This window comes from Diplotaxodon limnothrissa, linkage group LG5 (genome assembly GCF_057381915.1).
Source record: "Diplotaxodon limnothrissa isolate DT_005_m linkage group LG5, D_limnothrissa_male_GT1.1, whole genome shotgun sequence".
NCBI lineage: Eukaryota > Metazoa > Chordata > Actinopteri > Cichliformes > Cichlidae > Diplotaxodon > Diplotaxodon limnothrissa.
In genome coordinates, this window is record NC_140600.1 from 8,915,499 (window position 1) to 8,928,191 (window position 12,693).

The following is a 12,693-nucleotide window of genomic DNA, read 5'->3' on the forward strand; positions in this document are numbered from 1 at the left end:
TTAAAGAGCATTAATTTAATAAGGCAAAGCAGATCTTACAACCTACACACCAGGTTAACTGGTTAACTTTTTTTCCACTACACAACCTCTTTAAGCAGCAAATCCAAGTATTTCTTTACATATATTTAAAAAGAATCATGTGCATTTTGTCGCTTAACATCAACACAGGAAACATTTATGGTCAGTTCAAGCTGAAACATGGACCGGGGAGGCAGCAGTAGGACACATGTTTAACTGAAGAATCTGTACAGTTACAACCCCCCCAAAAACCAACACGATTAAAAGCAATGACCGGTACAGAGTGCAACAGGAATTATCTTCAACAGTCCAACTGCTGTACAGATGAGCAAATAACTGGCCTCTCTTTTCTGCTAAATACCCCCTTTTTGGGTCACATTAGCCATTATCTGGTGTAATGTAATTATGTCTGTGTGTGTGTCTAACAGTCAGGCAGAGCTTCTGCTTACAGAGCAGCGTTTCTCACAGTGGACGCTTTCATTTGTCATAGTGGGAAAAGGCCCAGCTGGTAATTATTAACAGTAACAATGACTCTGTTCCACTCAGGTGTGTAAGCAAACAATGCCGCTGAGGCGCTGTTGCACAATAGCAAGCCTAACTTGAACTAGAACACAGCCAGTGGATGAAATGCAGTTGTTCTAAAAGTGAGCTGTTACATTTATCAAACGTGCCCAGGTGTAGTGATTAATTTCCCAAAGCAGGGGAATAAAAACAAAACGAAAAAAACTGCTAGACTTTTATGACTTTTATTAGAGAATCCAAACTGGTAGATTTCAAGAATATATATATATATATATATATATATATATATATATATATATATATATATATATATATATATATTTTTTTTTTTTTTTTTTTTTTTTTTTTTTTTTTTTTTTACATATGTGAAAACAGGTGCACAAAGCCTTTTGTGGCTCCAGAGCGAGCTGTACTAAATCTTATAAACAGTTTCAAGTGAAGCTGGGTATCGAGCTAGAAAGAATTGAGTCTACTCGATCTCTGGAGCCTGCCTCTCATCTGCGTGCGCCTAGCAACTCAAGGTTACGACAGCATAACCCACAAGAATCACTCAGAGAATGTTCGGTGTTCAAAGTGCATTGTGGGTAATGCACTCAGCAGCTGAGTGGGGAAAAAAAGGACGCTGGGCATCGTTCACTTATGTGTGTAGAAACATTTTTTGCCCATCCCACAAAATAAATGCACATGCCAAATAACTGTCAAATTCAATATCAGTAAATCAGAATCTAAATCAAAAGATCTTGTTTGCTGTTTGCTGTGCACATGTTTACCTTGGGGTGGTTCATGCAGAAAGAGGAGACACCTGCACCATTAAAGCAAACAAGCAGGAGAAATTCTAACTGAAGAATCTGAAAGAATATATAACAGTATAGAATAGTATATTATATACTAAGTGCAATAATCCTTTCTGTCATCGTTGTATTTTTACTCAGTTGTATATAGTATTTGTATTTGTATTCTATTTTTATCTTATTGTATATTTATTTTATTTTATTCTACTGTATATAGTATTTTATTTTATTCTATTCTGTACAGTTGTGTACTGTATTTATTCTTATTGTATTCTAATTTTTGCCTCATAACTTTTGCACTGTCCACTTCCTGCTGTGACAAAACAAATTTCCCACGTGTGGGACTAATAAAGGTTATCTTATCTTATCTTATCTTATCTTATTAAAAAAAAGGTTACTATTGGTGTTAATTTTGATGTACTTTCTTTAAATTTCCTTACCATCAGTTATTTAAATGCATAGGCATTTTTATTTGGAGATACACTGAAAATGCTGATCAATGAAACACACATACCAATGACTTGTATCATTGTTGCTTGTTACTTTGACTTACTGACGTGGACACCGACACCGTGTACCAGTAGCTGACTTTTTGGATAAACCTATAGCACTACTATATTTGTGCATGCTTAAAAACAACACTTAACAAAGTAAATAAAGGAATGTGAATGACTGTTTTAAAGCTGCATGTTAAAAAGGTGACACTCGTGCCTTTTATCTGTTCTTAGAAGCTAGGGCAAAAAAAAGTGGAAATGTAGAGTCGAATGGGGAAACTGGGACACGGACCTGCGCTGTTCAATTCTCAGTGCACGATAAGAAACTCATCTTCCCATGTTTATCAAATGCATGCATCCTGGAGGGTTGCAGTGGTCCTGAAAATTGCCAGATGAAAATGTTTTGTAATTGTGCTGTTGCCTGTGAGTAGCGGTCCGGCCACAGATTCTGTGGGGCATTTGACAACCTGTCAGAATGGTTTCATCATTCAGCTTTGGAAAACTTCTACTTCCGCTGCTTATTCCATAAATCTGATGGAATAAGATAAAAGACCATCTTACACTGTTTTCATTCTTTTGTCTAGAGCTGATTATAAAGGCATTAGAAGCTACAAAATGAACATAGAAAATATCACGAGGGCGGGAAAATGAATTGAAACTGGAAACACAAATCCTTTTGAGTTGAGACCTATAAAGAAAGGAACACAAAGTATAATGTTAGCAAAGAGATTCAAGACATAACTTCTGTGTCTTTTTTGAGTTTTGGAGTTTAGACATGGAAAAATGACAGCACTGAGTAGAGGAGAAGTGCTTACATTATGATGTATGTTTAGCTTCGTAACACATTCGTTGTTTGGTTCACAGTGTTTCTAACGTGTCCTGATCATTCAAAGTGCCGTTTTTTGTTTCCTAAAATTTCAGAACATCTATATTAACATGCAAAAAGCTGATGTTGTTTATCTCTCTTAATCTTTCGACTTAAAGATGTCAAACTGTGTCTGTTCTTTGAATGACTGAGGTTTAGTAACAATGAAAATAGACAGTTGTGTGTAATCTAAATGATTAAGCTTATTATAAAAGCTCTGCTACGTTTACATGAAACTGCTGATCGATCACAGTCAGCAGTCGCCAGCATCACTACGGGGGCAAATTTCACTGGTTGACTGGCCAGGTTGCACCCCTAGGTGTGTGTGGCTGCACTTAGCGCAGGTTTCCTTTTCACAGCTGAGAGGTTCGCTAGATAAGGATTTGGGGCAAAATACTGCATTGGTTTTTTTTGCAATTTGTACATCAGAAACTGATCAATAAATTATAGTTTCCTTACATAGCTTTGAGAGGTATTTGCAGAGAGTAAAGTTAAGACAAACTGAGAATACTGGAAAGTCTAATTGGTGCAAAGGTTTTGCAAAACATCAAAGCAGTTGTAAAGTGCATGCATGTAGAAATCTGAGTGGTGAAAATTTGCTGAAGTCCAGAATATAACAGAGAGGCATTCTTAAAAGCACTTAAAAGTGATTGTGAATGGCATTTCTCCTTATATATTCAGAGGCCCTCATTTTGCCCCTCATCCAAGAGGCTTTTTGAGTTATAGAACAACTGGTGGAGAGTCCAAGGTAATAAACCCCTACTGGGGCTGTCCCCCTTGAAGTGGACCTGAGGGTCCACTTCAAGGGGGATTGATCATATGAGTCATTAAATGAGCCAAGAAAAAAAAAAGCCACGGATCATTCCTGTCACTGGGGCGACAGGTGAAACCTTAGCGAGACTTTGCCCCACCCCATCATTATGTGAGTTATTGAGGGTACCAGAAGCAAAGTATGAATGGAGGTTGAAACACCTGTGAAGGGATCTCAAGATAGGTGGCTGATCGCTAGTGTCATAAACCAACACCTCTGTTCAACAGTGGACATTCATAGTGGGCATAGATGACCTGCTTTACTTCTCTCAAACCATCTGTCTTCTTTGCTAGTGTTCACATCCACACCAGTGTGAACACTGGCATCCTCAAAAGAGTATTCTTTCTCCTTTAAATGCAGGTGTACAGCTGGATCTTATGCTGCTCAGGTGGCTCTCCTATGCTGTACCAAGTGTTTGTGGAGTGGCTGTTTGGTTTCTCCTACGTCTGAGCACTCCTCACTGCATATGCTGTGTTGTTCAACCAGTGTTTGGTGTTTTCTCCTTGGAATGAACCAGGAAGTTCAGTTGCCTTCCTTTACACCTCTCAAGAGGATAACTTAAGAGGATCTTTCTCAGCCAAAAAAATAATTTGTTAACTGTTTTAAAGTAACGATAATAATTTGCTTTATTTTTGAGAGTGAGATGAAATATGTGTATCATTACCTTTAGAGGGACTGGTTGGATTTTTGATCTTTGTACAGTAAGGCTACCTGGTTTTATTTCTCGTATTCACTGGGCTGATCTAAGCTAAATAACGTTTGACTCCAGCTCTGTAGACGCTGCACAGATAACACTCTGATATTGTGTTTCTCCAGCTTCTCTGGGGAAAAAAATGAATGAAGCACCTCTTCACTTTAGAATTTAAATGGCTATAGCTTTCCTGGCACAGGCTATCTCGTAGCTTCCTTTGCACTTATGCACTGCTGTACCTCTTTTAAACTGTACTCTTCATTTAGAGTTTTTGCACTTATCGTATTAAATTCCATGAAACCATATCCATATAATGTTAAATATGCCAATGGGTGTTTTTAGAGCTATTGTAACCTTGAATTTTATTTTGAGTCGCTTTGTTTTTAGGAAAATTTACAAAGACAAAGTCTGCTTTAGTTGAGAAATTGTCATAACAGAATAGTTGTTTAATTAGGTTTCCTGCTGATGATTTACACAGAAAGAAGCAGAGGCACGAGTCAGAGTGACTGACAACTGAAGATCAGAAGCTGCAGATACTCCCGACAGACAAGATGTTTAATTTCAGATTTTCATTCTACCTGCCTAACTTACCTACTCTCATAACACATTTAGTTTCCCCCCCCCCTTATCCCATCTCTTTAGATTTACATGGAAAACATTTGATTTTTATTTAAAGAACACCAATTTAGTTGAATCAGACATTTACAAATGTAAAAAGGTCAACATATATATGTGTGTGTGTGTGTGTGTGTGAGTGTGTGTGTGTGTGTACATTTGCTGAACTATATAATAAATAAAAGGTTAAATAAAGTCATAATTATTTCTGGCAAAGTCAGCTTGTTTACATTTCTCCTCGTCTGTTTCCCAGGTAACGCCAATGCTTAGCCCAATGATCAGATCTTGAACTGACGTGACCCATCAGCTACACCTAAACAGCGACTGTGCTTTATGTTTTCATGATTCATCTGAAAAAGATGAAAACATGCTTCATATTTTCTCTTGTTGGCATTGATTAAGAGACAGCTGTGTTTTAAAAGATGGCTTTTATAGCTCTTTCTACAGTTTGTCTTACATTTATGTTTCCACTCACTCTAAAGACAGAAATGTGAAACTGAAAGAGGATATGAGGTTTGATCTACATGTCTTTGCTAATTGCAGATAATATTCCAAATTGCAAAATTAGTTAGAACAAAACAGATTACATGATTATAATCACTAACACATTTATTTTGACCATTAAACAGATCTAAGCTTCAGCCTTTTAAACTCTTTATTCTGTCTGAAGCAGGAAATCAAAGCAGTACGTCAGCTTTACCTGATTACATTCTGGGGTCTTAATCGTGCCAGAGTCTGCTAGTTGATATTTTCATTGAGACTACATAATACATTGTGATTGTACATCAGCTCCAGCGCTCCAGAAACTGGCAGATAAAGTTGAATTGTTTAACAATGTGATCACACCACAGCTGCCAACAGTTTTTAGACTTAATGAGATGTTTAATATCACAAATAAAGTGCTGTTTACCCTATCAATGGAGATCTATCACACCATCAACTACTCATCATTGTCAGTATATTTGCCAAAATGTTGAGCTACGGTAAGTAGCTCTGAAAAAACAAAACAAAAAAAGCCCCAAGAGCTAAAAAGCCCAACGTTCTTGGGTGAGATATCTGTGTACATTTTGTGTCTCTTCCTCTTGGTTGCATGGCACAGTCTACTTACAATTTATATGTGTATTCTGAAAGCCTTGTTCAAGCTACAGTAAAGCTGATAAACAACATCAGTCACACAGGGGATTAGTTACACACGGTGCACCCATCCCACTGCTTCTCTGCCTAATTCCAGCTCCAATCATTTGCATGCTGTGGAGTGTATGGAACTTACTGGACATCTTTGGTATGCGGATGGGACCGCTGCTGGTGCCATCGCCCCCTTCGGTCAGAGCTTTGATCTCAATGAGGTAGTCCTCTCCAGAGGGGATTTGCAGTTCCAAACTGGTCTTATTGGTTTCCAGTACAGTTGTCCTCTCATGCCAGTTCTGGCGATACACAACCTGGAGGACAAAATGCAATTCTTTAGTCATAACAGTGAGATATTAAACTTTTTTTACTCATCAACAGAAAAATTTGTAACTTCATTCAACGTATCAAACTAGTGTGTAAAAAAACACATTCAAATCCAAGAGTGCCGCACGATACTGTTGCTTCATCTTGGTTATACAATCCTATCTCTAGGAGGTAATGAATTCAAAATGCCACACGGCATGACAGGGATGATTTGGCTCGATGATTCAGGGACTTGAGAACAGCACCTCAGACGTCATTTTTGCACATTTACTTGTGTAGCGTCACCATCATTAAAACGCAGCAGAAAGTTTTATTTAGTCCTCCGAAAGAAACACAGTGTAGAGAGCCAAACTGCAAATTTAGTTAAAAAAAAGAAAAATATGCAAGAAATATTGACAGTATTGTCTTTGTGAAATCTTTACTCGAGTCGTGTCTGCAAAAGAGCCGGCTAAAGACTATGTACTATGTATGTGCGGCGGGTAAAATAAGTATTGAACAAGTCACCAGTTTTCTAAGTAAAAATGTTTCCAAAGGTGCTACTGACATGACAAGCTCATTGGATGACTATGATAACCCAGCCAATCCACACATGCAAACTCCTCTGTCTGAAATCAGGCGAGCAGCATCTGGTCATGACTGCTATATGGTGAAATGATGTTCTTTCTACTTCCACATTAATACCCCGACAGTGCTCACTGCAACCTGCAGTAGCTTAGAATTCTTCTGTAACCAATGCCCTCAATACGTTTTGCAACAATAAGGCTGCATAGGTCTGAGAGAGCTCATCATCATGAGGACGGTAAGCACAGGACCCACTGGAGGATATCAGGCCCTCAACCCACTTTCATAAAGTTTCTGATTGTTTGGAGGTCATTGTGTAGGCCACCCTTGTAAAAGGAGGAGATACCAATGATAGTGATGGGTTAAGGACCTTCTATGGCCCTGCTCTAACTGCCTGTCTCCTTGAGACTGTGCCAAGAAAACTAGCAATAGCACATAATGATGTACTATCCTAGAGGTAGAGGAGTTGGACTACCTTTGTGTGTGTCTTGTATGTATATATATAAATCACAAACAGTGTGCTTTTCCACACAAAGTATGCAAAGTGGATCAAATATGATTCATCGTTTTACTGCTTAGAAAAACTTCATTCCTTTTGTGGCATGACGCCTTTCATTTTATCACCTGGAACAGATCTTTTAATTTTGAAAGGCCAGACAGGGCCAATTCATAATGTAACACTGGAGTGCTGAGGTCTATCTTTCCACTGCAATGAGAAAGCCATTTATTGAGATGACAGCTGCTGAGGCTCTATTTGTTTCCGCAGTTCTGGACTTTCTGCTGTTATTCTGACAAACTCACCTTGTATCCTGTCACCTCGGACTCATTCTCCATCGCTTTGACATGTTCCCAATTTAGAAAGATCTTAGAGTTGGTCAGTTTCCATTCAATACTCCCTGGAGGGTGACTTGGTGCTGCAAGACATGTAATTACAAAGACAGAAGATTTACAAATGAATGCGTGTCAGTGATCGTATTCTCTAAGCTAGTCTGCACGTAGCCCATTATGCATTTTACATCATATAGTCGTCAACCTTCAAGAGCAAACCGGAGAAAAATGAAGGTGCATGACCTTTGACTATCCACAGGAAATCAAACTACTTGATTAGAAATAAACACAGTGTAGGAAATCATTTGCAGTCTCATGTGCAGTCCTGTGTCCTAATATAGATGGCAATCTGTATAAGGATACTGATTATGCAGATTGGCTCTTTTCAGAATCTTACATGCAATGTAGGTGGATCATAATTTGTGATAACTACTGATTTATGAAGGCAGAAATGGTGCAGAGTGCAAAGTACAATTTCATTTGTTTCCTATGTTCGGCTTTGCATTGTGAGTTTTGAAATATTTCTTTTTCCTATCTATTATGTTAATAGTTACTATTGTTACTTAGATTTACAGTTATTTTATTTTATTGGGTTTATTTTGGTTTCATTTTATTAATTTTTTTAATATTTTGCTCACCTCATTTATATGTCATATATCATATTTGTTGTGTTTAACCCTAAACCTGTGGCTGCTGTATTTTGACTGTCACCTAAGCATAGTGAAATAAATCTAAGGACCCACAGCCAAAAAAAAAAAAAAAAAATTGAAGGTGGTGCGAGTTGCCTTCACACCTAAACAGAAACATTGATGTAGTCAGAGGTTAAAGTGGGATTTGGCAGGTAGAGGAACTCTAATATCAGTTGTAGTGGCTCAGCATGGGGAGAAGAAGAAGAAGAATTAGTTTCTATTGAGAGCTCCAGTAGATTTTCTTTGTATACCAGCTGTGATCAGCTGACCTGCTACTGCTGCTCTGAGGTTTACTGGTCTTTGTGGATTTGCACAGCTGAATTGAACAGGATGTAGCCCAGTATTTCACAGCTATCTTGGCTGATTTCAGTTCTCTACACTGACAGTATACCGCATATAATGTTTTTATACTAGACAGTGGAAAGTGTGTGTAAAGGTGGAATACACTGCAGTAATATAGGCATTATCAGATTAAATTCTGATTAATGTACACTCTTTTTACACTTTTCTAACAGTGGCCATGAACACCACAGCTTTATTATACATTCACCACGGTACAGAAAGCGAACCTGTTTTCATGCAACCTCTAAATAACACAAAGTTTGTATTAACCTCATTGTTCTTCAAGACGTTTCACAACAAAATAAATTAAAAAAAACTTCACACCATACAGATCCAATATCTGATGTGATAAACAAGGACATTAAATGTAAGCTTTAAATCTGCAGTTTATCAAATGCCTCTGAGTTGTCCTTACCTTTAAATCTAACCTCTCTTCTTCCTTTCTTTCCTCATCTCTCAGTAAAGTCACCGCACAGTCTTTTCTCTCCCTGTGAAATATAGCTGCTGTACCTTTAGCTAGCAGAAACTGTGCGGCAGACTGCATGCAACCAGTTTGTGTGTTTGCTGTTATTTGTTGAGCTGATAGGAACGTTGCATTTGAAATTACCTGCCACATTAAAAAACATTGTTCCCCTCAGGATTATCTTTTGTATCATTGTTCTTTTTATTTAGGCTCAAACTGATTCGATGTTTGAAGGCGCACAAAGCTGGGAAATAAGAACCTTATTTAAATGTGTTAAAGCTAAAGTAAGGAGGCTCTTTAGAAAATGTAAGCAGTAGAAAGTACAGATGTTTGTGTAAATATGTTCAAAGATAAAGTAAAAAGTTGTCAGTAACCTTACTTTGTTACTTCTCACCTCTGACCAAGGCAATTTTTAGCAAAGAGTTAGCTTTTCACCTTTCCTGTCAGCACACACTTGTTTAACCAGTATGTCCTCCACACTATTCTTACCAACATGGTCTCATTCTGGGGCATCACATGATGCCATTCTGTCACCTGCGTCACCTTTGATATACGCCATGAGATAACAGCCTTACAAATCCCTGAAAAGTCAGTATAAGAACATAGAAGAGATGCTGATAGTCAAATTCAAATTCAAATTCAAATTCAAATTTTATTTGTCACGTACACAGTCATACACAGTACAATATGTAGTGAAATGCTTGGACAACTGCTCGTGACCTAAAGAGAACAAAAAAGGAAAAGGCTATGAATAAGATAGGAAATAAATATGAAAAATTAAAAAAGGGTAAATTTAACTAGGAAGGAATAAAATATAAATTAAGGTTAAAAATGAAATAACTGTACAACACAAATTAGAATGAAGGGTAAATTTAACTGGGAAGAATAAGATAAAGATAAATATATAAAGAGCCCAAAGAGTCAAGAGCCCAATGTGTCCAAACTGTTACATGTTTGAAGTTAAAACAGGTGTGACTGTAAAGGAGCTGAAAGATCCACTCTGAGTGTGCTTTTAATAAAAGCAGTCATGGAGAAAATGTACAATTTCCGTGTGGTACAAAAGTGCATTATAAAGTGTGGAGGATGTAATAGATTAAAGTTTCAGTTGTTCCATAATCAAATGAAGTTTTTACGACTGATAAACATTTTCCATGTTTGTCTATATTTAAGGGATAATAAGAAAGGACGGGCTTTTGAAATTAAGAGGCTCGAACCTGAAGATACTTTGAAGCTGAGCCTTTTATTGTCTTCAAAGACATGTTTGAATAGAAACCTGCACCGAACAGGGGCCTGCTCATCAGGTTATCTTTTAATGAACTACACTAACAGGAGGACTTGTGGACACATTGATATTGTATTATTGAAAGAATCGACCCAATCTTACAGCCTATAGTGATTTCTAATTTATTAACGGCTCTCTTTTGTTTTCACTCAGCTATCACACAGGAAACAAGTTTAGCAAAATTCTTAATTCTTTCATTTGGGTTTTTAGCTTAGTTTAATAGACAAAGGTACAAAACTTTTGACTTTATAATCAGAAAAAAAGTAACTTGTAAATTGGTGCTTGTGAAAAAGAAAATCAAAGAGTGTAAGAGAGGCAGCTGTGATGTAGGTGTATGTGTGAATGTTACCCTGAGGTGAGAAATAGCTGGAATAGCTGGAGGCTTCAGTAGTCTGGTAATTAACTGTAGGGGTGTTACCATAGAAATGTGACAGTATAGACGGCTTTCTTCCTGAAAAGATGGATTTGCTGCACAACTATTTGGGAGAATATGACTGGATGGGTATGAGTGAGTAAACAAGTACCACTTTTTATTGTGATTTAATTTACTTTAAATCACAATAAAAGTTTAAATTCTTGAAAGGAATGCATCTACATTCATGCAATGCTTTAAATACATTTTGATTGTAGGGTTTAGGTTTATAAAAGAGGTATTCAAAAGCCCCTTATGGTAAAAAGCAGATATAAAATATCAGACATAATATAATATTGGGAAGATCTCCAGCTGGTCTCAATGAAGTTGGTAATATATTTTTTGAATCTTAAAAAGTATTGAAAAAGTTTTTCTATGATGAACCACAAACCCTTAAATTTATATTCACAAATCTGACTGTGTATTTAATGATTATTAAGATTTTTTCCATACAATATTGCAAACTCTGATGGTAAATGTTACAATTAATGATTGTAAAACTTTGTGATTTGACATCAATCTGATGCACTCATCAGAATATTTTTTTTTTGTTTCATGGAACAGGTAAAAAGCATGACGTTTAAGTATAAATACAGTACTTGCTTATATTTAAACATATTTATTTCAATATGGCCCCCTAACAGCATGTTGAAATACTATCCTAATATGATCTCAGTTTTAATATTCCTGCTATTAGAAGGATAATAATAGTGATATTATTGGTGTGAGTAATTACACAGTAACAGCTGAGACTGAGGTAAGTATTATCATCATTGGGCACATATCGAGTATGTCATGTCTAAACTCCATTAAACAGACTAAAACGTATTTTTTTTTAAAAAGAAAGACCCTCGAGTCAACATGAAAAAAGCGGTTAAAGTAAATAGATCCCAGTTTTGTGTGTGGACTCACGTGGTTTCTTGGTGGTGATATTAAAAGGTGTGCTGCAGGGTCCAAGTCCAGCACTGTTCTGGGCTCTGACTGAGATCAGATAAAGTGTGCTGCCCTTCAAGCCGGAGAGCAGAGCTGTGCAGTTGATAACCCTCACTCTGTCAGCTTCACTCTGCTCCAATCCTTCCTCCCAGAAGAGAACCTGGACCAAAGAGACATGAGTTACCACAGACCTCTGAGCATAGTGCCTACCTTTTCATTTTTTCCTTTTAAACTGTCAAGGTAGCCTGTTTCCACCCTGACTGGCCATTAAGATAGTCACATCATGATTATGAAGTAAAACATCCCGCACAATGTCATTTCAGAGTGCATATGCTGTAGATTCAAAGTGCATATGTATGTTTAAGCAGTACCAGCTGACATATAGTACAAAGGAACAGACCTATGGATAAGATACAGATATCAGGTTTAAAGGAGCATCACTTTAGTGCTTCCACTTTATCGACTTAGCTATTGTAAGTCTCCGAGCAGTCCAACACTACCAAATGATACTGTATCAGACAATCAGCAATATCACAAGCAGCAGTGAGAGTGAACAGTACCAGAGCTTGTCAGAATCTGTATTCACTGAGAGACTGTTTATGGCCCAAACACAAGACAGGAAAACCAGACAGGGAAATGTCAAACAGATGGTCTGAATGTAGGTACTTATTTAACTGAGTGCACACACGTTTTTTTTTTTTTTTGATCTTGCTTGGGAGAGGCAGATTAGCAATAGGGCCTGGAGTTGCTGATAACAGATGCATCTAGGGTGTTTTCTCCGACTGAATTTTAATTATAGAAGTCTTTTCAAACACTTGGGAAAAATCTCTGAAATACCTGAGCACAAGAAGTTCACAGTTCTTATAGCACCTCTGCAAAGAATCTAAACACTCACTCAAAGAGAGATCGAAGAAGGCTTAAGCT

At 37.3% G+C, this 12,693-nt stretch overlaps 1 protein-coding gene across 3 annotated transcripts in view; it reads right to left on the minus strand.

Moving 5' to 3' along the window:
• Positions 1-2,433: 2,433 nt before the first annotated feature.
• Positions 2,434-12,693, minus strand: part of cntn6 (contactin 6) — a 61,924-nt gene continuing 51,664 nt past the window's right edge. For 2 of the 3 annotated variants that reach the window (XM_085353003.1, XM_085353002.1), the window contains exons 19-21: positions 11,749-11,929; positions 7,622-7,734; positions 5,974-6,246 (exon numbers count right to left, since the gene is read on the minus strand). In XM_085353003.1, coding sequence (XP_085209129.1) covers positions 5,974-6,246; positions 7,622-7,734; positions 11,749-11,929 — 567 coding nt within the window. Of the gene's footprint in view, positions 2,514-5,973; positions 6,247-7,621; positions 7,735-11,748; positions 11,930-12,693 lie in introns of those variants that run through there. The other variant, XM_085353004.1, reaches the window with a different exon arrangement.